Here is a 25,962-nt window from a genome sequence, read left to right on the forward strand (position 1 = left end):
ATTAAAGTGAAAGAGTAGACTCGCGCTGCTGCTTGTCACATCGCTACATCGATCACATCGCATTTAAGAGCGTCAAAACGCCATTTATTGATTGAATTTTGTGATAAAATGTAGGGCTGCTTGATTATGACAAAAATCATGATCACGATTATTTTGGTCAATTTTGAAATCACGCTTATTTAACACAAATATTGGTGGGTGATATGATCAAAGTCTTATTTCATAAGAGTAATTTGAAATTTCACAATTGTCGATACTTCAGCAAAAATTAATACTAGGTTACATCAGAACGTAGGCTCACTATTGGCCAGCATCACACACATGATCAGCGTCGGCCAATAGTGAGCCTACGTTCTGATGTACAACACAGAAGCGCTGCGCTGTTACACTACGTGAACTCACTCAGAGGCCCACACAGAAGAAAATTAAGAGTTGAATAAAGTCGATATTACCACTGTAGTCACTTGGACTATTTTAAACATTGTCTTTACTAACTTTTCTGGGATGGCAGATATCAATTACCTAGCAGCCTATGAAGAAGTGAGCCATCTCTCATATTTCATCAAAAATATCTTAATTTGTGTTCCGAAGATGAACGAAAGTCTTACGGGGTTGGAACAACATGAGGGTGAGAAATTACAGAATTTTCATTTTTGGGTAAACTAACCCTTTAAGTTTTTCAGCAAGATGTACTAACAGTGGTATTCAGATAAATAATCCTTTAGAAATGTAATAAACTAATAAAATTTAAAGTAATCTTGTTGTGTACATTAAATATAGACAGCAGCAGTGGTACAATAATTGTTTTTTACGTTAATAATCTTGTTTTCATAATCGTTGGAAACCAAAATAAAAAAAAACAATCATGATTAAATCACACAGCCCTAATAAAATGGACAGAATTTGAAAGCTGAGACTTTGTTTCTTATCAATAAAGAAAAAAGCACAAAGCTCTTTGCGATTATTGTATGGAAGACGCTCTACAATTAATGTTTGGTGTAGGGAAAAATCGGCTTGAACTACAGATGTTTCATAGGATCAAATAGAGCCTGCTTTAACGTCGCCATTTATAAACTGTTAATTCATTATTGTCACGTTAAACAATTCAACAAGATTCCGCCTCCATTTTATTGACAGGATATAATCGGCCCTGATCATCGGCGCATCCCTATTAATGACTTACATTTAATGGCAGGCTGTGGTTTGACAGGGAGCCAAACAAAGATGAGAGATGTTGTTGAATTATGATGTGAAGTATTCATGTACTCACTATTTAGATTCTTCTTTTAGGAAGTACTGCAATCACCATTTGCATCCATTCAAAAGTTTCAACAAAAAAAAACTAAACAAGAACAGCATGTAATTTCCTAACATACATGTACGTACACTTTATTGAAAAATATAGCATTGTCTCCTCCAACAAATCAGCCATTGGTAAAAACAGGTGAAAATGGTCAATTTGCCATGAAATTGTGCTGGTCTTAAAATGAAGTGCAGAAGCTTTGATAGAGACGACACAATCACTCCACAGACAAAACAATTTGACGCCAAGCATACCGTGTATGAAAAACGTAAGACTCTGATGCATTTGCATTTGTGCAACTTAATAAACTCCATTTAGTGTCAGAACCGGATCAAACTCGATTTTGAACAAAAGGTTGAAAACATGAGACATCAACAAAGGGAACGTAGTTCGCTTTTGAAGATACGTGCAAGTATAATAACTCGAAGCTTTAACATGTAATAAGAAACAACAGGACGCCTATATGATAATAATTCGCATCGCCTAGCATTAAATGTTTTATGGTTTGTTTTTAAGAGACAGGTTCGTCAGTTTTGTTATGGCTGAACAATGGAAATCAAGATCCGAAAAAAAAATGACCGACGCACGAAGGGCTATTTGAGCCAGCAAGCGAACTCACTATAACACAACACAAGTACATTTGTATCCTCCAAATCACACAATCGTGAAGTCAATTCAAGCTCCATAAACGAGTTCACGAATTCACCTAAACCCAGTGAAAAAGACTCAGGACCTTAAAATAATGAGGAATGAGTTAATAAGCATCTAGCTAACAATGGCAGGGAGTTGTTGTGCGGGCCTTCAGCATCAGTCTGTTATTAGCTGACCAGCTAGCTAACCAATATTGATCACATTTATTAACGTTAAAGAGAACAGAATATGATGTTGATGAAAACGCAATGAGTTGTGCTCGTTGCACAAGGGCAGTTTATGAAAACAACAGTGTTTGAGTGCAGTCAGAAAGTTTTCAAGTTGATTGACTCACAGTTTAGCAGGCTAATTCATGTTAATCACTGTCGATTATTAGTAAATTATGGAGCATTGATGAAATGTCAAGACATAGCTTTCAGAAGCCATTGTCTAGTTATTGTTAATTTTTTTTGTATAAAACTTAGTACGTTGTAATTATAATTGAAGAAGTGATCCAAACTCTTGGCAAGTGAGAACCAAACCGAAACTGATATTTCACTGAAAACAAACAACAAATTCAACTACTGTTATTGCCACCGTAGAACTATTATGTTTTTCATTGCATCCGTCAGTTTTACATTTACACCAGTTGACACTAATCACAGACCCAGGCTGAGGGACAGCGTGTGCTGGTCTGCCGCTGTGAGTGAATCCCAACAGCGATCGGAGAAGCGCTAATGCTAACCTAGCTGGAATGACAAGCTAAAGCTAAGTCTCGTGCGGATACGACGTCGTTAGCTTCCCAAACTAGCCTGAGCTTGCTAGCCTGTGACAAAACTAAGAGGAAAAAAACATTCCCCGCTTAAACGCATTGAGTGTGCAACGGTACATACAAAACAAGCAATCGGTGAATCAAATATCTCGGTATCGTGAAAATTAAACAAAATAAATATTTACCGTTTCCATCGCTGGCTGAGGCAGATAGTGCCGGGGAGGACAGTTTAGGCCTCTTGGCTGAAGGCGGGCCAGGGTCCAGAACGTTCTCGGCCATATTTTTTAACGAATTAAAATATATATCCTCAGAGATAGGCGCGTAAGCCTATTCGTAATCCTCGATTTTAAAAATATCGCTTTTAAAAATATGACATTTCCCCCTCCTTTTTAGGGACGAAGGGGGGGAAAGTCCCGTGTACAAAATACTCCTCTTTCCTGGGTTCGCCTCTCGATTTCAGCTTCAGCGTATCAACCCCCCTCCCCTGTCCGATTTTTGTTCTTTATACAATTCTGCAAGCGGAGGAGGAGGTAGGGGGAGTCGGCTCGGCAAGAAAGGATAAAAAAGACACTCGCAGCGGCTTTACAAGAACTCATCTAGTCCCGTCAAGAGTTACAGGATTGAGCGATGATGTATTTGAAATAATTTTGCTCGTCTGTCATGTCTGTTCGCAACAGAGGTGTGTTTTAGACTGAGTCGAATGAGGTTGTCAATATCAAATGGAAGTTAAATCGTGTCAATAAGTGAATTTTAATTTTCACAAATGTCAGTTGTTATTTTAGTTCCTGAAAATGTTTTCATTACAGACGTATTAGCTTATTAGAATAAATTTGGTATGAAAATACACCTTTCACGTTTTAATGGGAAAATTTCAAAAGTCACTAAAATCTTATACTAGATATACATTGTTGATCTTAGCAGGATTTAGTTATTAGATGCAATGTCTTGAAACAAGCTTCTTTAAAAAAGAGGAACAAATAACCAACAATATCCCACTTTGATTAGTGTTTTAACTTATTAGGCAATATGCAAAAAACAAAGCCAAGAACTGATTTAAGAATTTGATTTGATTTACTGATTCAAGAATTGCATTGAAATGTTGAAAATAAAACAGCACCTTATTCTGTAACAACATTCTTCTATATATCGGTCAATCTATCTTTTCAATAATTTGTTCATTTTTAGTCATTACGCAAGAACCTTCTTGGGTCGACAAACGCGCCAATTAACTATTAAACCTTTATGGCCCGGTTTCACAGACAGGGCTTAGATTAAGCCAGGATTAGACCTTAGTTAATTAGGAGATTTAAGTAGCTTTTATAAACATGCCTTAGAAGAAAAAAAAAACACTAGTGTGCATCTTGAGACAAAACAATGACACTGACATATTTTAAGATGTGTCAGTGCAAGTTGCTTTCAGTTAAAACAGCTCAAACATGCATTTTAGTCTGGGACTAGTCTTAAGCCTCTGTGAAACCGCGGGGGCAAATATTTAAGGCCTACTCGTCTTTTTAAATTGAGGTTGTTGTACCCAGTTGAATGACAGATATGATACAAATTGTGTTCAATAGTTTGAATAAATATGATCATTAACATTAATTATTAATGATTATTATGACTATTATATAATTCTTATAAACAGATTGCCATTTTAAATTATTGTCTAATTCATTGGTAAGGTATTAGAAAATGGCTTTCTAGATCAGCCTTTGTAGGAGGAACTGAATGTTACATTGCTTTTGATTTATCATTGGCTAGCAATAATACAGCAGGCAAATTTTATCCTCATAATGTTTTTCTATATTTTACTTTTAACAAAGAATCGAAAGTGTTTTGGAGAGGTTTGGATTGAAAAGGCTCCCCAATGCTTTATTTTATGAAAGTGATTTGCTATTGGAAAAATGTGTTAAGACATTTAAGGCAAAATGAAGCAAATTCAGTCAATCCAGAGCAATTACAATTTTTATCAATGATGAAAGGAAGAAGTGGTTATAGGCAATCTGCCTGACAATAGGCAAATCACCTTTTGGGAACTTTTCTGACAATTATTGCAGGACAGTTATTCATAGTCCTAAAGGACACATAACATTGCTTCTGAGTTTGGCAATTTATGATTAAAATCATGTTTTTGTTTTTGTTTTTTTACTCAGATTTCATGACCCCACTATGCATCTTGGCAGTCTTTACCCTTGCTCTTTTTAAGGTACTAAGGTTACTTTTAAAGGTTATGGTTACCTCAAACAGCACACCCACAGCTGACCCACTGTCCATTCACTGACTGCCTGACATACCGCACACAAAAATGGCATACACCAGTCGTACACCAGTGTTCAGGGCCAGTGCTAAAATTCATGGGGTCTGGGACAAAATGATACTGCCCTGGTATAGTGAGTGGGCTATAGGCCTACATACTGTATATGACCTTTGGATGGCCAAAAGACGTTTGATCAAAAAACTTCACATAAAACGTACTGCTTCAATTTAAAACAGCCATGAAATCAAAATAGACTATTCTTGTTTTTTATGGAATATTGCAGAATTTATAATAGGCCTATATATGATTTATCTGTGCACATCATTATTATTATTTTAATCCATGAGCCCCTAATCTTCAATCAAAATTACTTCCCCTCCCCTCCCAGTTGTGCATTTTCATCAGGGTGGTGCAACCTGTCACTCACATGAGATGATCATAGAAACAGCCAAGTCAAGAACAGACACAATCAAGTCCCGCACAACATTTTTTCTTGTTCGAGAAGCTGTTTCTCAGGAAATATGTCATGATAGAAAAGAAAAGACTATTGCAACTTCCTTTTCATGCTGACTTTAACATAGTGAAGTCAAGTCACCAATTCATTTTGGCTCTACAGCAGCGCTAAAAGAAAAGTGTCATTGTTCAGCTGAAGTCAGTTCAGTGTTGATTCAGTTCCGTTGTAAAGATCATCAAATACTGAATTAGTTCATTTCGTCTATACAGCATTCTGCAGAAAACAGTAATGTCATCGTCCAGATTAGTTCAGTTCTCCTCCAATAGTGTCAGTGCAGTCAAATCAATAATATGGTCCCCAACTAAGCAAGTCAGAGGCGACAGTGGTAAGGAACCCAAACTCTATCAGGGCAGAATGGAGGAAAAAAAAACGTTGGGAGAAACCAGGCTCAGTCAGGGGGGCCATTCTCCTCTGGCCAACGAATGAACACGGTGTGATTATGATTCAGGCTGCATCACAAGTCAGAAATCAGATTTTGGATCGAGCATTCAAATATTTCATCCAGTTCCTTTTGCTTGAAGATCGGATTCATCACGCTGGTATCGAGCCGAAGCTGGCTGTATGGTCTGTGCGGAGGACCTGTCTGGTTCTCGTGGTCTTTGCTGAGGATCTGTGCCGATGGCTGTCACGTCAACGAGGCCTTCACAGGTTGACGGGATCTCTGCGTACAAAGGAAACATTCAAATTAGTTAATTTCCTGCCATTTTGAGAACTTGTGCGAGCATGCAGCTGTGAATGAACTGTAATATATTAAATATATAAGGAAATGTACCTTTTCACTTATAGAAGTGTTAGTAATGTTAACCTACATCATTGCTGACGCAGTTCAGCTGAGTAGAAAGGAGGAGCATATACAGGAACAGTCAGTGATTGCAGCAGTGCCTGGTAATACTGAATTTGTATAAGTATAATTTTAAGTATAGGCTATAAGTTTTTTTAAATAATGAATTCACATTTGATCACTAATAAGAGGGGAAATGTTACAGTCAGTTTGCTGGTGTTGTGGAGAAAATTCATTCTTGCGAATGAAGCTCAAGAGGTGTTCCAGAAGTCAAAATAAGACTTTATTGAACAAAGCAACAAAGCCGAGATGCTTGCAGGACATCTGAATTTGTCTGGCCAGAGTGCCATTCTCATACATTTTTCTTTTCTGTTATGTCGCAATAACCAAGTGACTTCATTTTCTGGTAAGATTCACCCCTCCTGTTTCCCACAATTAAGTTTTACTCCTCTCGTCTTTCTCTCTAATTGTGGAATCCTACCAATTGATGGTCAACCCTTTCTCAGAGGCAAGATAACATTGTGTAAAATTTTCCAAGGACAATCAACTTTTTTTTCCCAGAGGCAAGAGGCCTCCAAGTGACATTTATTTCACACCTCTTAATAATGGTCCTGACATCTTCTTTGGTCTTCACAGCTATCTGTTGTTGAATGGAAATTCCCTGACATTGCAAAAACTGCTCAGTGGGCCATAGACTTTCTCAGATGCATTTGACTTGTAATAATTTCTAATGGCGCTTTTCCACTGCATGGTACGGCTTGGTACGGTTCGACTCGGCGCGGAACGGTTCGGCTCGCTTCGCTTTTCCACTGCGTGGTACGACTCGACTCGAACGGTTCGGTTCGCTTTAGCTCGGTTGCTTTTACAGTCATATGCTGGATAGGAAGCCAAATACCTATCACCACTGTTACAGCCTAAAAAAACATAATTTAATGACCTGGGATAATCTCATCAAATTTACAGATGCTTGTCTTGTCTATAAAATTTTACATGGCTTGGCTCCCCCCCCCCACCCCCTCCCCACTTAATGCTTTTATAAAGCAGAAAACAACTGTTGTCAGACACACCAGGTCTGTGGTAAGAGGGGATTGTGTAATACAAATGAGGAGAACTGCCTTTGGACAGTCATCTTTTTCAGTAAGAGCAGCTCGCACATACAGCTTGCCTACATTTATCAGAGACTGTGATTCATATTGGTCATTTAAAATGAACTTAAAATCATGGTTAAAAGACAATCAAGTGGGTGTCCATACTTTGTAGCTATTTCAAATGACCTGAAGCATGCTTTGCCTTGTTTTATGTTTTGCTGTTCTCGTTTTAATCTACTTTATGTATTCTTATGCAATGTGGTCTACTGTATGTATAAGTATTGTTGATTTGTTTTAATGTATTTTATCTGACATTACACCTGCACAGGGAATACAGTTGAAAATGAGCCAAGTTGGCTACTGGCACATTGACATAAATGTTTATTACACTGTAAAATCTAATTAGTTGGACTTACTTAAAAAAAGCATGCAAACGGATTGCCTTAAAAAAACTAAAGTGAAATAGGAATAGTATGTGGTACTGACAAATGCTTAGTTAGTTCACTTACACAAGAGTTCTAGTAACTAAAAAAGAACTGTAGAGAGTACTTGATAATTTACTTTAAATAAAATATAATTGTTACCATTGTTGTGTTTTGCAGGCTGAATGTTGAAGTCTGTGTGACTCAAGTATGATCAATTGCAAGATTGTCACAAATATAGAGGGATTATATACAGTGAGGAAAATAAGTATTTGAACAACCTGCTATTTTGCAAGTTCTCCCACTTAGAAATCATGGAGGGGTCTGAAATTGTCATCGTAGGTGCATGTCCACTGTGAGAGACATAATCTAAAAAAAAATCCAGAAATCACAATGTATGATTTTTTAACTATTTATTTGTATGATACAGCTGCAAATAAGAATTTGAACACCTGAGAAAATCAATGTTAATATTTGGTACAGTAGCCTTTGTTTGCAATTACAGAGGTCAAACGTTTCCTGTAGTTTTTCACCAGGTTTGCACACTGCAGGAGGGATTTTGGCCCACTCCTCCACACAGATCTTCTCTAGATCAGTCAGGTTTCTGTCGCTGAGAAACACGGAGTTTGAGCTCCCTCCAAAGATTCTCTATTGGGTTTAGGTCTGGAGACTGGCTAGGCCACGCCAGAACCTTGATATGCTTCTTACATACCCCTTTTCCACCAAGGCAGAGCTGGTGCTGGTTCGGAGCCAGAGCCTAGTTTCAAATCGGTTCTTTGTTTTTCCACCGCCAAAGCACCAGCTCCGAACCAGTAAAACTGGTTCTTAAGTAGCACCAAATCATTGCAGGGTCTAGAACGGAGCCAAGAAAGAACCGCTTGCGTCAGAGGCTGGGGGCGGGGTTACCGTGACCAACAAGACGAATAGAAACTTGTGACCGCCATTTTTAAATAGCAGCTAGTCGAGCTAATAGCAGCTCGATTATAATATCCGTCTATGTAAGTTACGGCGAGCTGCACGAACGCGTTGGATTCCGATGTATTTTTGCCAACCCATGAGCATCCATAGTATTGCAACGTCCGTTATTGTTGATGGCTTGTTCGAGATGCATCGGAGCGGCAAGGACCGATCGGAGCTGCGGGAGTGTTTGGAGAGCATACGACTCCTTGTGCTTTTAGATCGCTATCGCAGTGCTTTGATGTCATGCGGCGATCGATCTGCGAGAAGCCGATGCATCTCGAACAAGCCTGGCGTGTTTGTGTTTGGCGCTACCGCACTAGCGGTTGCTGGGCAACATGAGACGTATACAGTGACGTAAGATCTGGCTCTGTTGTGGCTCTCTAGCCGGTGGAAAGGCAAACTGGTTCTTAGTAAGCTCGTCAGTCGAACCAACTCTGAACCAGCTCTGGCTCTGAACCAGCACCCGGTTCTTGTTGGTGGAAAAGGGGTAACAGAGCCACTCCTTGGTTATCCTGGCTGTGTGCTTCGGGTCATTGTCATCTTGGAAGACCCAGCCTCGACCCAATGCTCTAACTGAGGGAAGGGATTTTGTTCCCCAAAATCTCGCAATACATGGCCCCGGTCATCCTCTCCTTAATACAGTGCAGTCTCCCTGTCCCATGTGCAGAAAAACACCCCCAAAGCATGATGCTACCACCCCCATGCTTCACAGTAGGGATGGTACTCATCATTCTTCTTCCTCCAAACACGTTTAGTGGAATTATGACCAAAAAGTTCTATTTTGGTCTCATCTGACCACATGACTTTCTCCCATGACTCCTCTGGATCATCCAAATGGTCATTGGCAAACTTAAGACGGGCCTTGACATGTGCTGGTTTAAGCAGGGGAACCTTCCGTGCCATGCATGATTTCAAACCATGACGTCTTAGTGTATTACCAACAGTAACTTTGGAAACGGTGGTCCCAGCTCTTTTCAGGTCATTGACCAGCTCCTCCCGTGTAGTTCTGGGCTGATTTCTCACCTTTCTTAGGATCATTGAGACCCCATGAGATGAGATTTTGCATGGAGCCCCAGTCCGAGGGAGATTGACAGTCATGTTTAGCTTCTTCCATTTTCTAATGATTGCTCCAACAGTGGACCTTTTTTCACCAAGCTGCTTGGCAATTTCCCCGTAGCCCTTTCCAGCCTTGTGGAGGTGTACAATTTTGTCTCTAGTGTCTTTGGACAGCTCTTTGGTCTTGGCCATGTTAGTAGTTGGATTCTTACTGATTGTATGGGGTGGACAGGTGTCTTTATGCAGCTAACGACCTCAAACAGGTGCATCTAATTTAGGATAATAAATGGAGTGGAGGTGGACATTTTAAAGGCAGACTAACAGGTCTTTGAGGGTCAGAATTCTAGCTGATAGACAGGTGTTCAAATACTTATTTGCAGCTGTATCATACAAATAAATAGTAAAAAAATCATACATTGTGATTTCTGGATTTTTTTTTTTTTAGATTATGTCTCTCACAGTGGACATGCACCTACGATGACAATTTCAGACCCCTCCATGATTTCCAAGTGGGAGAACTTGCAAAATAGTAGGGTGTTCAAATACTTATTTTCCTCACTGTAAACCCAATTAAAAGTTTCACAGGGTGTTTAGGACATAAGTGTTAGCAACAAAATTATAAAAGATCAGTAATTGACATAAAATATAGTTATGTCATACATCATTCATTCATTCATATTCATATATATATATATATATATATATATATATATATATATATATTAGGGATGCAACGGTACACGGTAAAATCCCGGACCGTTCGCTCAGCCCTGGTAATGGATGAGTAAATAACATTGCACTTTGTATCCTGAATGCAGTATTTTTTTTATGATGTTATTTTGCTCTGCTTTTTTTTATTCAAAGCACAAGCTAATTTATGTTTGTTAAAGGTAAAAGTGCACTTTTTCTTTCACATTGATCACTTCATATACCAGTTATCAAGGTTTGGAATTGGGATCCACTTGAATATTTTGAAGTGTGTTTGTTTACATTTTGTATTTCATATAAGTGATAGTTGAAGAGGTTGTATTACTTAGTGTTGTTCAGTACAGACTAGAGTGTTAATTTATTCCATACATTGATGTTCTTCCTACTGTGACATTCTGTTTATGCTCATAAGATAAAATAAAACATATTTTTGGGATGAAATAGCAGTCTCTTTCTGCACAAAACATGTACCGAAACCGAACCGAGACCGTGGCCCAAAAACCGAGGTACGGACCGTACCGTGGGCTATGCTCACAATTAATCATACCCCTGGTAAATATGATCTAAAATGGCTGTAAAAAATAAATCTGCATCGTTTATCCTTTTGATCTTTCATTAAAAAAATTGGCAAAAATCTAACCTCTAAGAATTGAAAGTGGGGGGGAAATCACATTATGAAATAAATGTTTTTCTCCAAAACACGTTGGCCACAATTATTGATACCCCTAGAATTTTTTATGAATAAAATATCTCTGAAGTATATTCCCATTAATATTTACCTTTTTTAGCACACCAGGGTGACTAGGAACATGAAATTGTCCAGCTATGACTTCTTGTTTCACAGGAGTTTATATATGAGGAAACACAAAGGCCAAATTCCCTGAATCATCTGTCACAATGAATAAAAAAATAATATAGTTATACCAAAGAATATAGTTCTGATGTGCAGCAAAAGATTGTTGAGCATCACAAAATAGAAAGTGGCTGTAAGAAAATAGCTAAAGAATTGAAAATCCCCATTTTGACCATCAGGGCAATAATTAAGAAGTTATAATCAACTAAAGATGTTACGAATCTGCCAGGAAGAGGACGTGTGTCTATATTGTCTTAATGGACGGTGAGGATGAAAATTTGAGTAGCCAAAGACTATCCAAGGAGTCTTGGGGTCAGAAAGCCTAAAAAAAAAATCAAACAACCCCTACATCCCCACGTGTTGTTTGGGAGGGTTTCAGGAAAAATGCTCCTCGCTCATCCAAAAACAAACTCCAGCATATTCAGTTGACAGACACGACTGGACACAGCACAGGGTTCTGTGGTCAGACGAAACAAAAAAAAGAGCTTTTTGGCAGCAAACACGCTAGATGGGTTTGGTGCACACAAGGATAAAAAGTACCCCATGTGTACAATTTAATATACCATTGGATCTTTAATGTTGTGGGGATATTTTTCTGCTGGACTTCTTATTCAGACACATGGCATCGTGGATTCTGTCAAATATCAACTGATAAAAAATCAAAACCTGACGCCTTCTGCTAGAAATCTTATAACGGGCCGTGGTTGGATCTTCCATCAGGACAACGATCCAAAACAAACATCAAAATCAACACAAAAAATCAACATAAAAATGTGTTAGGGAGCACAAAAAGAAGCTTCTGCCATGAGCGTCCCAGTCCCCTGACCTGATGAGTGGAGTGAACTGAAGAGAAGAAGCACCAACATGGATCTGGGAATCTGAAGGATCTGGAACATCAAAACATTTATTTCATAATGAAATAAATCCCCCCCCCCCATCATATTTACCAGGATTAATTCTGAGCACAACTGTATATATATACTGTATATATATATATACACACACACACACACTTCTCTTCCTTTGAAACTGAATAACTGATTTCTCATTGCATTGCTGCATCAATGGGAAGAGAATTACAAATTAAGTTCCAAGTGGCCAACCAAAGGGATCACTAATTGCCATAAAGGTGACTAAAAACATTTTAGGAAAATCAACATAAATTTATGAAGTCAGGTTGTGCGATGTTCTCTCAAATTTTTCAGTTGTATTAAAATTTCAACATTCAAAGATGACTTTGGGAAATGAGTGAATGCAAACAGAGAAAAATAACTGCAGAAGTGGAGGAAATGAGTGAAACGTCCATTAAGATTTTGATTTTCCCCGCCTCAAAAACCACACTCAAAACCAATCAATTAATCTTAACTTGGGTTTTCTTAGTAAACAAAGCATAGTATGTGAATAGTGCAGATTACTAGATTTTTACAGTTAAGTTAAGACTTTAAGTAAAGTTAACTAAAAAGTGTTAGTTAGAATTTTACAGTGTAATGTGCACTGTCCCTGTAACTTTAAACTGTATATAAATAAATAAAAAATAGGCCATATGAGGCCCTCAAAACACATCTAGCTCATAGTTATCCAAACTATTTCTTCAATTGTTTTCTATAGGAAAAATGAAATATTTAATGAACTTGCAGCAAGATTTGCTGTGTAGTCTATTTGTAGCCTATCTTAATGTAAACAGTAAATAAAAATAATAATAAAAGTATATTTGTACAAAATTTGTAACTAAGCATTGTGAAACGCACTATACAATAAAACTTACTTGATTTATTTTTACCTCACAAAAATGGAAAACTCAGGTTCCACCGAGATTTGAACTCGGATCGCTGGATTCAGAGTCCAGAGTGCTAACCATTACACCATGGAACCATGTTGTACCAGTGCGTGTTTATATATACTTTTCAATATTGAATACGCACGGTAAATAAATATAAATTGTTCACTGTGTGGTTAAGCTTTCTACTAATCACATTGTATAACAAACAACCAGCTTATAAAATCAGACATGTATAATAAAGCCATTTTGGAATATATATTTATACAATATCTAGTTCTCCAGTCCGGATGATGGCGCTAATGCGCTGTTCACGATGAGCAAACCACTGAACGCTGCATTTTCTAAGAGATAAAGAAGGTAAGAAATGCTTTCTTTTACACACAGCAATGTTCATATAATTGCTTTGAATCTTCGTCTGTATTAGTCATATTTTACCATTTATACAGAACTCTCTAATGTTCTTCAAAGCTTTGTTTATATGCTTGCACCATTGAATGAGTGCGAGTAACAGTAAACCAATGTGGTATAATGTTATTATTTGGTGGAAATATTCAAGTAGTTTATTGCTTCTTAAACGTTATTCGCAGTTAACTTTTGGAGCCTGCTGCAGACTGCATTCCCGAAGACGCTGAGGACCTCATATAACGTTAATAAAAAAATACAAATGCCCAACAAATGCGTTGCTTATGGCTGTGGGAAGTTCAGCGGGCAGAATGTCTCAATGTTCAGATTTCCCAAAGACCCAGTGGAGTTCCGCAAATGGGAGAAACAGGTCCAGAAGACCCGCAAAACTTGGGTCGCCAAGACGTACTCGCATTTATGCTCTGAGCACTTCAGCAGGGACTGCTTTGATCCGAAGTCTTATTCCGTTGCAAAGACAATGGGATTTAAAGGGCTGAGGCTAAAGGAGGGAGCTGTCCCGACTGTTTTTATCCGACCACCATGCAGTACGAGAAGGAAACCCAGAGTGACCACTGAACCTCAACAGTTTGCATCAGTGAGTGTCTTGAAAAAGCCTGAGGCTGGGGAGACACTAGGTCAACATTTTAGAATAATCAAGATTTTCACCATGGCTGAATTTATTTGATCAAAAATACAGTAAAATATTGTGAAATATTATTACAATATTAAATAACTATTTTATATTTTAAAAGATTTTGAAATGTACTCTCCTGGGCAAACATTTTACCCATAAATCACTGGTCAGGAAGTTAGCAAGAATTGCACAAATACTGTAGATAAAGTAATTTAGTACAAGATAGCCTTTCCCTTTGTTTTCTTTAAATGTTAAAGCTGTGTGGATAAACTTACATATTCTGCCAAAAACTTCATTATGTCTTTGATGTTTTTCTGAGAGAGCAATGGCTTTTCAATTAGGGCATTTGCTTAAAGCGTAACTCTTGCCAAAATGCAACCTACTTAGGGTTATTTTGTGAATCTACCCGAGACAAACTTTAGTTTAAAAGCATAATTAGGATGGAAACGCCACTTTTAGGATTTACCGTATTTTCGTTTCGAAATTCCCAATGCGAATGAACTGACTCCATAGGAGGAAATGTCAGGAAGTTGTAATTTCAATGAAAAGCATGATAACTTATCCACTTAGCTCATGCAATATCTATTCAAATATTAATAATAAACAATGGGTTTCATTCAATATCAGTCTAAATAATGTAATCTTAGCTGACGTAAACTCTCGCGTGAAACTTTGTTGCCGAAATACGTGAGTGAGGTTAGAATGCAGGAGCCTTGCAAGAGACAGGCTTTTCTCTTAGCGTAAATCAAGATGGTTCGTTTTTGTGCTTTTCCTGGGTGTGAGAAGAAGATGAAAATTTGGTTACTTTTGAGGGTCTTGTGAGTTGCACAGGTAGCCATAGGAGCCATGTTGAAATGGGTGGGGATAGGGTATGGTTGTGCTTATTATTGCTCATGTTGAGACCAACAATCTTGCACGGCTGACCAAGATTCCCATGATGTCAATGAAGGACAGTAGTAATGTAATTTTGATTACTCAAAGCTCAGCATGTTGTGAAATTAAGTGGCTAAGTTATCATGCTTTTCATTGAAATTACAACTTCATGACATTTCCTCCTATGGAGGTCCTATGGATCTCGCATTCAGAGGTTGACTATTTTTGACTGACAAAATGCTGTCGGCCGGACAACAACAGCTACAGTTGTTCAGAGTGTAGAGTTGTTCAAAACCTTTCTTTTTAGTCAACTCTGTGTACACAAACAATGTTCTCAATGCTCGAGTTAATATGTAGAGCCCCTGGTGATACTTAGAGCAAAGTTTCATGTTGCGTCGTGCCTTCTTAGTGTTTTAAAAATAGCTATTTTGATGCTATTATAGTAGTGCCCCTTGCACTCCCATTCAAAAGGCAATTTGACCGAAAACGAAAATACGGAGAGGCGGTATTAACAATAAAAGGAAACTGAAACGAAATAGGAAGTAAAGGTGATATAACAGATGTGTTATATACAGATTATTTGTGGTAGGACACTTAAAACTGCTGAAGTAGTTACAAGGGGGAAAACAGTGATGTTAGTTTGTTGTTTTGTTACTAGGGTGCAGCCATCTTGAGCTTCAACGGTCGTGACGTCACTGGCATGATAGGCTACCTTGACAACTCCAGCAAAATGGCATCTCAAGAGCACAACAGATCGAGAGGGGGGTCTTATTGCATTGTCCCCGGCTGCCACCATGAATTGTACAGGACAAAAGCAGCGGGCCTAAACATCCATTACCATCGGTTACCTCTACGGAGAAAGGCTGCCCTACAATCTTGGCTAGCTGCCTTAAAACGGGCTAGCCCTCCTACAGCACCTGGGTTTAGGGTCTGTAGTGCCCACTTCCAAACATCAGACTATGAGGAGAGCTGCACTTTTGATTCGAGTGGTAGACTGATCAAGACCAAGTCGAACAGACTCAAGCCTGAGGCTACACCTTCTGTCTTTAACTTTTCTGGCTACAGTGCAGGGCAAACCGACAGACCGACACAGGGCACCATCACCCCTAGCACTGTTAGCCGCAGGAAAAGAGCGCTAAAAGGCATAAGTCAGGCGGAGGACAGAGAGGTAGGTTTTTTAGCTGTTATCCATGATGCTAAATTAAGTCAAAAACTAAGTTAGGTTAGGCCAATCAAGGTTAAAAAATTGTAATAAAACAAGCGAATATAACACCTCTGATGCCATCAAAGACAGAATAACCTGTTTGCAAAATGACTGTGGCTTAAATGTGACCACGGCGGTTCCTGTAAAAAGTTCCACTCACCCCTTAGTTGTTATTATCGTGATGTTCAACTTCACCGTAGATCACCTTGTTAAATTAATCCGACATCGAGAATGCTATCCAATATAAGCAATATCCATCGACACCCGCAAGATGTGATTTCAGCTGCTTTCAAACTGTGTATGAGAGACGCGGTGGCGCACATGTTAGATTTATTTTGTGTCTTCCCTAGAATGGGCAGTTTGTGATTTTGCGAGATAAGCAACATAAAGTAGCACTGGTATTACAAAACATTCGGTGGCACAGCACATACCAATCAAATACAGACTTGACACAAATAACACATTTGAAAAAATATAACTGACTTTGATATTTAAAAATATCACAAAATTAGGCTATTTATTTAGGATTTTGTGTCACAATTACATCAGTATAGGTGCTTGATTAATCTGTCAGTCACTACTGGAGGTGTCACAACATACGGTGACATGGTCCACGACTCCGTGTCAGTCAGGTGTCATATCAGTGTCAGTGTGTCGCGATAATATGACAAATGGCATTATCCACTGGCACATGACAATAAAGACCGAATGTGCCAATACGCATAGTGACGTGCCATTGGCTTCTGTGCGTCAGATGCCATGTCACTTAATGTTAATACTGCTACTGGAAATACGGTCAATCTTAAAAGTGGCGTTTCCATCCTAATTATGCTTTTAAACGAAAGTTTGCCTCGGGTAGATTCACAAAAACACCCTAGGTTGCATTTTGGCGAGAGTTACGCTTTAAGGGTAGGTTAGGTAATTTTCAGAGAGGCTAGCAATATCGGGCTAGCTATGAAAGCATCAAAACACATGAACGCGTACATCAGGGAGCACTCATGAGAGATGGCTTTAAACTACCTCATGTCTCAAAGCAAATAACTTTACAATAATAATGAACAAAAAACAACTTAAAGAGAGTACTGACCTGTACCACCTGACTGCTGCAGATTCATTTCAGTGTTGATAGTGTTGCCATTGCCATGTATAACATTTTTAACACATTTTGATTAATGAATAAATAACTTTGCTCTTTCAAAAGGATGAACAGGACGAGACATTTATGAATGACGATCAGAACGATGGAGAAGAGCAAATATTTGATGGAGCAGACCACAATCAGCCAATTTCCAGCGATGACGGTGTAAATAATCCTGTGACACTTTCAGAAAATGATGGAATAGGTGATTCAGAAACCCCTATATTAATGAACTCACACAAGTACATGGAAGAGCATATGTAAACCCCACTCAATGTCATGTCTCTACAGTTACATGTGAAATGTGTGGAGCCAGTGGCACTACAAACACCTTCTTCTCCAAGTCCAAGCGCTTCTGCAGTTTGTCCTGCTCGCGTTCATACTCATCTAACTCCAGAAAAGCCTCGATTCTTGCACGGCTCCAGGTGGGATTTTCTGGCACAGAATTATATACATATTTATTCAAACAGTAATAAAAATGTTTTGTGACTTTGTATTTAGGGAAGGCCGCCCATAAGGAAGTCATCACACAAACTGGGTCTGAAATCACAGACTGAGGCTCCGCAGTCAAAGGCCATTGAGCAGCATCAGGAGAGCAGAGCATTTGGGCAAGATGGTAAGAAAACACACAAACCCCTCTCGCTTTTTACTACAGTGAGCTTTACAAATGTAATTTTGCCCTGTATTCTTCCAAGCTACTTTGGCTGGATTTGACTGGGGTAGTTACCTTGAGAAAAGTGGCTTCCTCGCTGCTCCTGTATCCTGCTTCAGACATGTGAGTGATTTCTATCCACCGAACTTCTCTTTCCGGAAATGTTCCTGTAATAGATAAATGTGATAGATGTAGTAAACCATGATATATTACCTATATGTGTAAATTTCCTTCACATTATACTTATTGCGTTATAATAGTCAATACATTATTGCCCATTTCACAGGCACCACTCTGCGCTCAATGGGACGACATCTATGTGGGGTTAAAAGCGGAGGTTTTGAACACCCATACAGCCTTGCCTAGTAAGGTGTACTGGATCGCCACTGTTGTACAGCTGACAGGTATATAAACTCTTGTGTTTCCTCCACCACAGCTGAATACTACGGCAAATAAATATTTTATTTTATTATTTTTATTTATATTAAAGGGGTGGTTGATTATGATTTCACTTTTTTAACTTTAGTTAGTGTGTAATGTTGCTGTTTGATCATAAACATCATCTGCAAAGTTACAACGCTCAAAGTTCAAAGCAAAGGGAGATATTTTCTTATAAAGAAATCACTTTTTAAGGACTACAACTAACGGCTGGTAGGGACTACACAACATTCCTCCCGGGTTAGTGACATCACTAACCCCAATATTTACATAAACCCCGCCCCCGGGAACCCGATTTATAGATTATCATGACAGAATATGCTAATCAATGACTAGAGGATAACTACACAAGCTACATAAATTCATCAGCTTACCATTCAGAAATGTTGTCTACATGTTGTCACTTCTTCTTGAGTCTCTCCATCTTGACATAAATCAAAACCAAAATTCTTCATCCTGTTCAAAAGTTTTCACCCCCGGCTCTTAAAGGGATAGTTCACTTTGAAATTAAATTTTGGTATGTTTTAGCTTACCTCAAGGGCTTCCAAGATGTAGGTGTCTTTTTTTCCGCAGTAGTTTCAATTTTGATATTTTTAGGTCAAACCGTTCTTGTCTGTTTGTCATATAATGCAGGTCTATGGTCACTGTCTCAAAGAGCATGCACAGAGTCCAAATTAAAACAATTCCCCATCGTCCAAATGAAACAATTCCCCATCATAAGTACACATTGATGGCCTAAGACACGAAACGAGCGGTTTGTGTGAGAAAACGAACAGTATTTATATAGTTTTTACCTCTTGTAACACAGCCACGTCCAAGTGATCTGAGGGCGCGCTCGCATCCTGGTGTGTGACGTGTGCGCAGACTGGTGCATAGATATATACACTAGATGTCGCCTTGGCTACGGCAGTTCATTAGAACGAATGTCTTTAATTCGACATCTAGTGTATATATCTATGCACCAGTCTGCGCACACGTCACACACCAGGATGTGCGCGCGCCCTCAGATCACTTGGACGTGGCTGTGTTACAAGAGGTAAAAACTATATAAATACTGTTCGTTTTCTCACACAAACCGCTCGTTTCGTGTCTTAGGCCATCAATGTGTACTTACAATGGGGAATTGTTTCATTTGGACGATGGGGAATTGTTTTAATTTGGACTCTGTGCATGCTCTTTGAGACAGTGACCATAGACCTGCATTATATGACAAACAGACAAGAACGGTTTGACCTAAAAATATCAAAATTGAAACTACTGCGGAAAAAAAGACACCTACATCTTGGATGGCATTGAAGTAAGCGAAAACATACCAAATTTTAATTTCAAAGCTAACTATCCCTTTAATGCATCGTGTTTCCTTCTGGAGCATCAGTGAATTTTTTCACCTTTTGTAATAGTTGAGTATGAGTCCCTCAGTTGTCCTCAGTGTGAAAAGATGAATATTATATTTATACTTACTAGTTATTTTATGTTACCCAAGTCTTTAGTTGCAGTCTGAATAGAATGTAACGAGTTTAACAGACTGGTAACCAAAAATGAATAAACAAAAACAATAAAGAAACGATACTCATTAAACAATACAATACTCAATTCTAATTAAAAACAAAAAATATAGTGTACTGTGATTCATAAACCGATGACTCTGGACAGGTTTTTGGAAGTTATTGGTAAATTGAAACCAAGAGGTTACACATATACAGAGTAGTTTGAAATTTAATAAATGTTATTTTAATAAAACATTAGATTATTGGAACTAATATGATGTTGTGTGATAAATTGATTCATTCTTTGGCATATATTTTGTATGATGTGATGTGTTTCTCTCAGGCTATAAGGCTCTTCTGCGCTATGAGGGTTTTGAGGATGATGACAGCCATGATCTGTGGTGTAACATAGGCACGGCTGATGTTCATCCTATTGGCTGGTGTGCAGTGAATAGCAAGCTCCTGGTCCCTCCTCAAGGTGAATGTTTACACCGTAGGTCATTAGGTATAAATGCCATAAAAATGCTAAATCTTGACCATTGTTTTGTCCTACAGAGGTCCACCAGCATATTAAAGACTGGAAATCCTACCTGATGGAGAGACTAGTTGGAGCACACACACTTCCTGTTGACTTTCATGTCAAGGTGAAGGCAATGAAAAATTTGGAATCCATTGATGCCATCTGATTTTCTTTAATTGCTGCATAACTGTCTTCTGTCTGTGTTTTTCAGATGGCAGACAGTTTGAGGTGTCCGTTCAGACAGGGGGTTCGTGTGGAGGTAGTCGATCGCTCGCAGGTGAGCCGTACCCGTTTGGCAGTGGTGGATACTGTCATTGGAGGGCGACTCAGACTGCTGTATGAGGATGGGGGACTGGGACCCTCGGGCGAGGTGCTCTCAGATTTCTGGTGTCACACGCAGAGTCCTCTAGTACACCCTGTAGGCTGGTCTGAAAGAATGGGGCACTCAATCAAAGAAACAGGTGAGAAGAAACTGGCATTTATGGATTGAGTCAAGCCTAGAAACCCACAGATAGACAAAATGTCAGTACAAACATGAGTCTGAAAGCTTTACATGAGTTGAAGAATACAGAGCTTCGCACAGGACGTGGGGAGGGAATTTTTTTTTTCATGTAATACTGTATTTTTGTATTTTAAAAATACAAAAAAATACTTTTACAAGTATATATTATTATGACCGCCGCTAGCGTAGCTAGCAAAAGCGGTCATATAGGGATTGTCAAAGTTTTTTTTTTTTTTTTTTTCGTCACCTTACTGAATTTTTCGTCAACGATACCAGGGACACCGAAGCACCGGGGAACATGAAATTTGGTGGGCATGTAGCCCCACTAGACTTCTAAGGAAAAATTTTGTTTGGTCCCCGGGGGCCACTCCCCCCCCCGCGCTGGGCCCCCCCAAACCCCAAAAAATGCAGTTTTTCCTAAATAACTACCTGAACCGTGGCATCGAGGATGAAGACATTTTTATGGTATGTTGGCCTACTAGACTTTTACGGAAAAATTTCGTTTGGTCCCCGGGGGCCACTTCCCCTCCCTGCGCTGGGGCCCCCGTAAATTTTTCGTCAACGATACCAGGGACACCGAAACACCGGGGAACATGAAATTTGGTGGGCATGTAGCCCCACTAGACTTCTACGGAAAAATTTCGTTTGGTCCCCGGGGGTCACTCCCCCATCGCGCTGGGCCCCCCCGAACCCAAAAAAATGCGGTTTTTCCTAAATAACTACCTGAACCGTGGCACCGAGGATGAAGAAATGTTTATGGTATGTTGCTCTTAAGGGCCCACATCAACCTAGCCCATCACTCATTTGTGATTTGCGCCCCTCCCATAAAAAATGAAAATGCAATATTATTCTGCTTTAATTGCCCCTATCTTCAGTGGAGATGTTCAGAACTGCACTATATTTCATGTGTATGATTAACTTGACATCCTCTGGGGGTTTGCTAAGTTTCGTAGAATTTCATCCATGGGGGGGGGGTATAAAATAAATTCATTTATGTGCACATTTAGTGACTGTACACTCATCGGCCTGTAGATGGTGCTGTTGAGCGAAGGGTTGCTGGTTTAGGATGATACTGTCACACACACACATGCAGGAATACAAACAAACGCAAGCATGCACACACACTGACATCCACACGCACAGACACACACCCATACACACACATACAAATCCACATGCACAGACACACACACACGCGCACACATGTACGCACACATACATACACGCACAGACACACACACACAGACACACACAAACACACACACATACACACACACACACACACACACACACACACACACACACACACACACACACAGACAGACATGCACATACTATTACTTTTTTTTAGGTATATACATAAACACGCAATACAGCCAAATTACTCCACGTCATTTATTTTTGTGGAAAGCCAGTGCAGGCCTGAGCGGCGGTCATATTTTGTACCGCGATGCGGTACATCTAGTTTTTGTATGGAGGCCCAAAAAAGAAAAAAATGTGGAACAAATCTAAACAACTGTGTGAGATAAAATAGCGAATAAAATACCTTTTGTTTTTCCATGTTCTTCGCTCTGTATTTTTGTCGTTAGGTTATTTGTAATGATGTCATGCATGGTTTTTCTGTCACAGATGTGAATGTCAACATGGGTAGCCATCCAGCATTTCGTAAAGTCCTTCAAAACAGTGTGCCAGATCAGTTTAAGAAGGTTAGTGAGTATATCATGAACTAAAATATTGTTAAAAAAAATATTTTTCATTTTGTGTTAATGTTAGTTTAAAAATCTTGTCATGTAATCATCTAGTTTGTTTAATTCCTTGCTGTATGCAAACAGTTGAGGACCGTTTATTTGGGAAATACGTTTTTTGAGGAAGGCATGAAACTTGAAGCAGTTGATCCTCTGAACCTTGGGAACATCTGCGTTGCTTCAGTCCGTAAGGTGCGACACAGCTACTATTTATTCATGACATGAATATTGCTCATTACCTTGTTGAAAGTAATTGCACTGACCTGGCTTGTCTTATCGCTCAGGTGTTGCTGGATGGATACATCATGGTAGGCATTGATGGTGTCGAGATCGGTGACGGTTCTGACTGGTTTTGCTACCATGCCAGCTCACATGCCATTTTACCTGTTGGATATTGCGAGAGCAACGACATCCCTCTTACTCTACCTCCTGGTAATGTGCTCAACCGATTTTTCTAGTGGTCTTCTTGCAACAAAAATCAAAATTGAAGCTAAAGAGCCTATATTTGCAATTTCATACAGTATTTGTTGATATCGTCTCCTTTCTCATCAGGTTATGATCATGCTACATTCACATGGGCAAAATATTTAGAAGAAACAGGAACTCTAGCTGCTCCACGAAGACTTTTCAACACGGTAAACCTTTTATTTTGACAATTGAGCCACATAAAATGTGTTAATGCATATGTGGGTTTAATGTTTTTTTAAGCTGGTCTTGTGGTCCCTTCCTCATACGTCTTTCCCAGGATGATGTAGGCCACGGCTTTACACCAGGTATGAAGCTAGAGGCAGTGGACCTCATGGAGCCCCGGCTGGTGTGTGTGGCCACTGTTAGGCGCTGCGTAGGCCGGCTTCTCCTTCTCCACTTTGATGGCTGGGAGCCTGAGTTTGATCAGTGGGTAGACTGTCAGTCCCCTGAAATTTATCCCGTGGGCTGGTGTGAAATCACTGGCTACCAGCTGCAGCCACCCATCGGACCAGGTAGATTATTGTAATTCTCACAGTATTCATATATGCACTCCAAAATGTGGTTTTCATGTTATATTGTGCTCTCTGTGTAGAACCACCTCAGGGCCAGGAACGCTCGAACACAGGCAAAAAGGCAAAACCTTTTATGGGGAAAAGGAGTATGTTTTATTTCATTTTATTCTTAGTTTCTTCTTTAAAGAATAAATATTAAATATTCAATTTTGAATGATAAACAGGTAGGCTAACACTTTATTTTACAGTGTCCTTGTTACATATGTTACATGTACATAGTAATACATGCAACTAACCCTCAACCAAATCCTAATCCTACCCCTATAGTAAGTACATGTAGTTGCTTAATATTACTCAGTACTTAACAGTGACACCTTAAAATAAAGTGTAACCGATAAACACATGATGGTTACTTTCATAAAACTCCCCTTGAATAGATTTGCATTGTGTTGTCATTATCTTTCCTTCATTCTCTTACTATTCTGTATTTGTCACTGTAGGACGAAGATTTGTAAAGAAAAACACAAATAAATGCACATCTAAAACCCAGCCTACTCAGGGTAATGAGAGTCCAGAGACGAATCAACCACAAGAGGCACCAAACGTCACAAATCAACCACGAGAGGCAGGCAAACCCTCCGTCACAGCTCCCATCTTACAAATAAAGGCTGAACCTGAGGACGAAAGTATGTAGCATTTCTTCTTAAAATATAAATGCATTTATTTTTTAAATATAGATCTGACATAGCTTCCCTGTCTCTCTCTCTAACAGTTATTGCAGTAAAAGTGAAGGTGGAGGAAATGGAAACCCCCATATTATCCAGTGAACAAAGCAAAGAAAGCGCCAACCCAGCGGCCTTAACAATCTTCAAACAGGAAGACATCTCGGTTTAACCCACCACCTGTAGTTCCCAGTGACCTCTACTTTATTTTTTTGTTTCTTTAATTAAATAACACTGGTAGTTATTTAATTAACCAAGCTGTCAGTGTAAAACAACAGGTATAGTTGAGCGATATTGTTATTTTTATACAGTGCACAATTTTTGCAATCTTGTATTAAAATGACAAGTTGTGTTAAGGCATTTTCTGACTTTAATTCATTTTTCGTAATAGAATTGAAGCTTACAGAGTAATGTAGATGCTTGCAATATGGAATCATTGCATAATATGGAAGATACTGAATTAAAATGACAAATTTTAATTTGTTTTATACCTGCTCATAAGCCTTTCAAGATTCATCATAAATGTTGAAAACAGCCATTTTTTAACACACGGTAGATCAGGTTTATTTTTTTAATGGTTTTAAAGTATTTGTACCTATGGAAGCTTGTTTCCGCCACTGAATAAAACATTTTAAAAGATAATTGCGACTTTTTATCTCACAATTGCGAGTTTACATCTCGCAATTCTGACTTTATTTCTCAGAATTGCGAGATATAAAGTCAGAATTGCGTGTTTTAAAGTCGCAATTGCGTGTTATAAAGTCAGAATTCTGAGATATAAAGTCAGAATTGCGTGTTATAAAGTCAGAATTCTGACTTTTTTTCTCGCAATTGCAACTTTATATCACGCAATTCTGACTTTATATCTCAGCATTCTGACTTTATATCTCAGAATTCTGACTTTATATCACGCAATTGGGAGATATAAAGTCAGAATTGCATGATATAAAGTCGCAATTGCATGTTATAAAGTCAGAATTGTGAGATATAAACTATTCTGAGGTAAAAAAAAAAAAAGTCCGTCTTTTTTTCCCCCCTTAGAATTGGACTTTATATCTCACAATTCTGAGAAAATATGTCAGAATTGCGAGATATAAACTCGCAATTATGTGTTATAAAGTCAGAATTGCGTGATATAAAGTCAGAATTCTGAGATATAAAGTCAGAATTGCGTGATATAAAGTCGCAATTGCGAGAAAAAAAGTCAGAATTCTGACTTTATAAGACGCAATTGCGACTTTATATCTCGCAATTCTGACTTTATATCTCAGAATTCTGACTTTATATCACGCAATTCTGACTTTATATCTCAGAATTCTGACTTTATTTCACGCAATTCTGACTTTATATCTCGCAATTCTGAGAAATAAAGTCAGAATTGCGAGATGTAAACTCGCAATTGTGAGATAAAAAGTCGCAATTATCTTTTTTTTTTTTTTGTGGCGGAAACAAGCTTCCATATGTACCAGCATAGTACATCGCTTGTAAACTAAAACAGTGCATTAAGCAGGTTAATTGTACACTCTAAACAGTCATAAATAAAC

The 25,962-nt window shown here is 38.7% G+C and overlaps 2 protein-coding genes across 10 annotated transcripts in view; one reads left to right on the plus strand and one right to left on the minus strand.

Moving 5' to 3' along the window:
* Positions 1-3,398, minus strand: part of ep300a (EP300 lysine acetyltransferase a) — a 31,964-nt gene extending 28,566 nt beyond the window's left edge. For 2 of the 4 annotated variants that reach the window (XM_081393170.1, XM_081393168.1), the window contains exon 1: positions 2,891-3,398. In XM_081393170.1, the coding sequence (XP_081249296.1) occupies positions 2,891-2,984 (94 nt within the window). In that variant the 5' untranslated portion in view covers positions 2,985-3,398. The remainder of the gene's footprint in view (positions 1-2,890) is intronic. The other 2 variants (XM_081393171.1, XM_081393169.1) reach the window with 1 other exon arrangement.
* A 10,006-nt stretch (positions 3,399-13,404) lies between these two features.
* l3mbtl2 (L3MBTL histone methyl-lysine binding protein 2) lies at positions 13,405-24,915 on the plus strand. Of its 6 annotated transcripts, none has more exons than XM_081392898.1 (19): positions 13,405-13,478; positions 13,709-14,118; positions 15,689-16,198; positions 17,436-17,577; positions 17,664-17,797; positions 17,874-17,988; positions 18,068-18,147; positions 18,311-18,428; positions 20,293-20,427; positions 20,505-20,593; positions 20,681-20,930; positions 22,601-22,677; positions 22,804-22,908; positions 23,001-23,148; positions 23,269-23,351; positions 23,462-23,696; positions 23,777-23,842; positions 24,197-24,382; positions 24,469-24,915. In XM_081392898.1, the coding sequence occupies exons 2-19, from the start codon at positions 13,786-13,788 to the stop codon at positions 24,588-24,590; spliced, it is 2,928 nt and encodes a 975-aa protein (XP_081249024.1). In that variant the 5' UTR covers positions 13,405-13,478; positions 13,709-13,785; the 3' UTR covers positions 24,591-24,915. The 6 variants fall into 6 exon arrangements, 5 of the variants coding, with proteins under 5 accessions (XP_081249024.1, XP_081249026.1, XP_081249028.1 ...); XR_014032109.1 differs by having other exon boundaries at positions 13,437-13,478; positions 23,425-23,696; XM_081392900.1 differs by lacking the exon at positions 15,689-16,198 and having other exon boundaries at positions 24,469-24,914.
* The last annotated feature ends 1,047 nt before the right edge of the window (positions 24,916-25,962 follow it).

Source organism: Scardinius erythrophthalmus (assembly GCF_964197995.2).
Source record: "Scardinius erythrophthalmus genome assembly, chromosome: 18".
Taxonomy (NCBI): domain Eukaryota; kingdom Metazoa; phylum Chordata; class Actinopteri; order Cypriniformes; family Leuciscidae; genus Scardinius; species Scardinius erythrophthalmus.

What these genes read in the sequence shown, in the direction of transcription:
- l3mbtl2 (XM_081392898.1), top strand. Translation starts at nt 13,786, where the DNA reads ATGCCCAACAAATGCGTTGCTTATGGCTGTGGGAAGTTCAGCGGGCAG. An exon ending in CAGAGCATTTGGGCAAGATG is followed by an intron (nt 17,989 to 18,067) that starts GTAAGAAAACAC and finishes TATTCTTCCAAG; the next exon opens with CTACTTTGGCTGGATTTGAC. An exon ending in GCGTTGCTTCAGTCCGTAAG is followed by an intron (nt 22,909 to 23,000) that starts GTGCGACACAGC and finishes CTTATCGCTCAG; the next exon opens with GTGTTGCTGGATGGATACAT.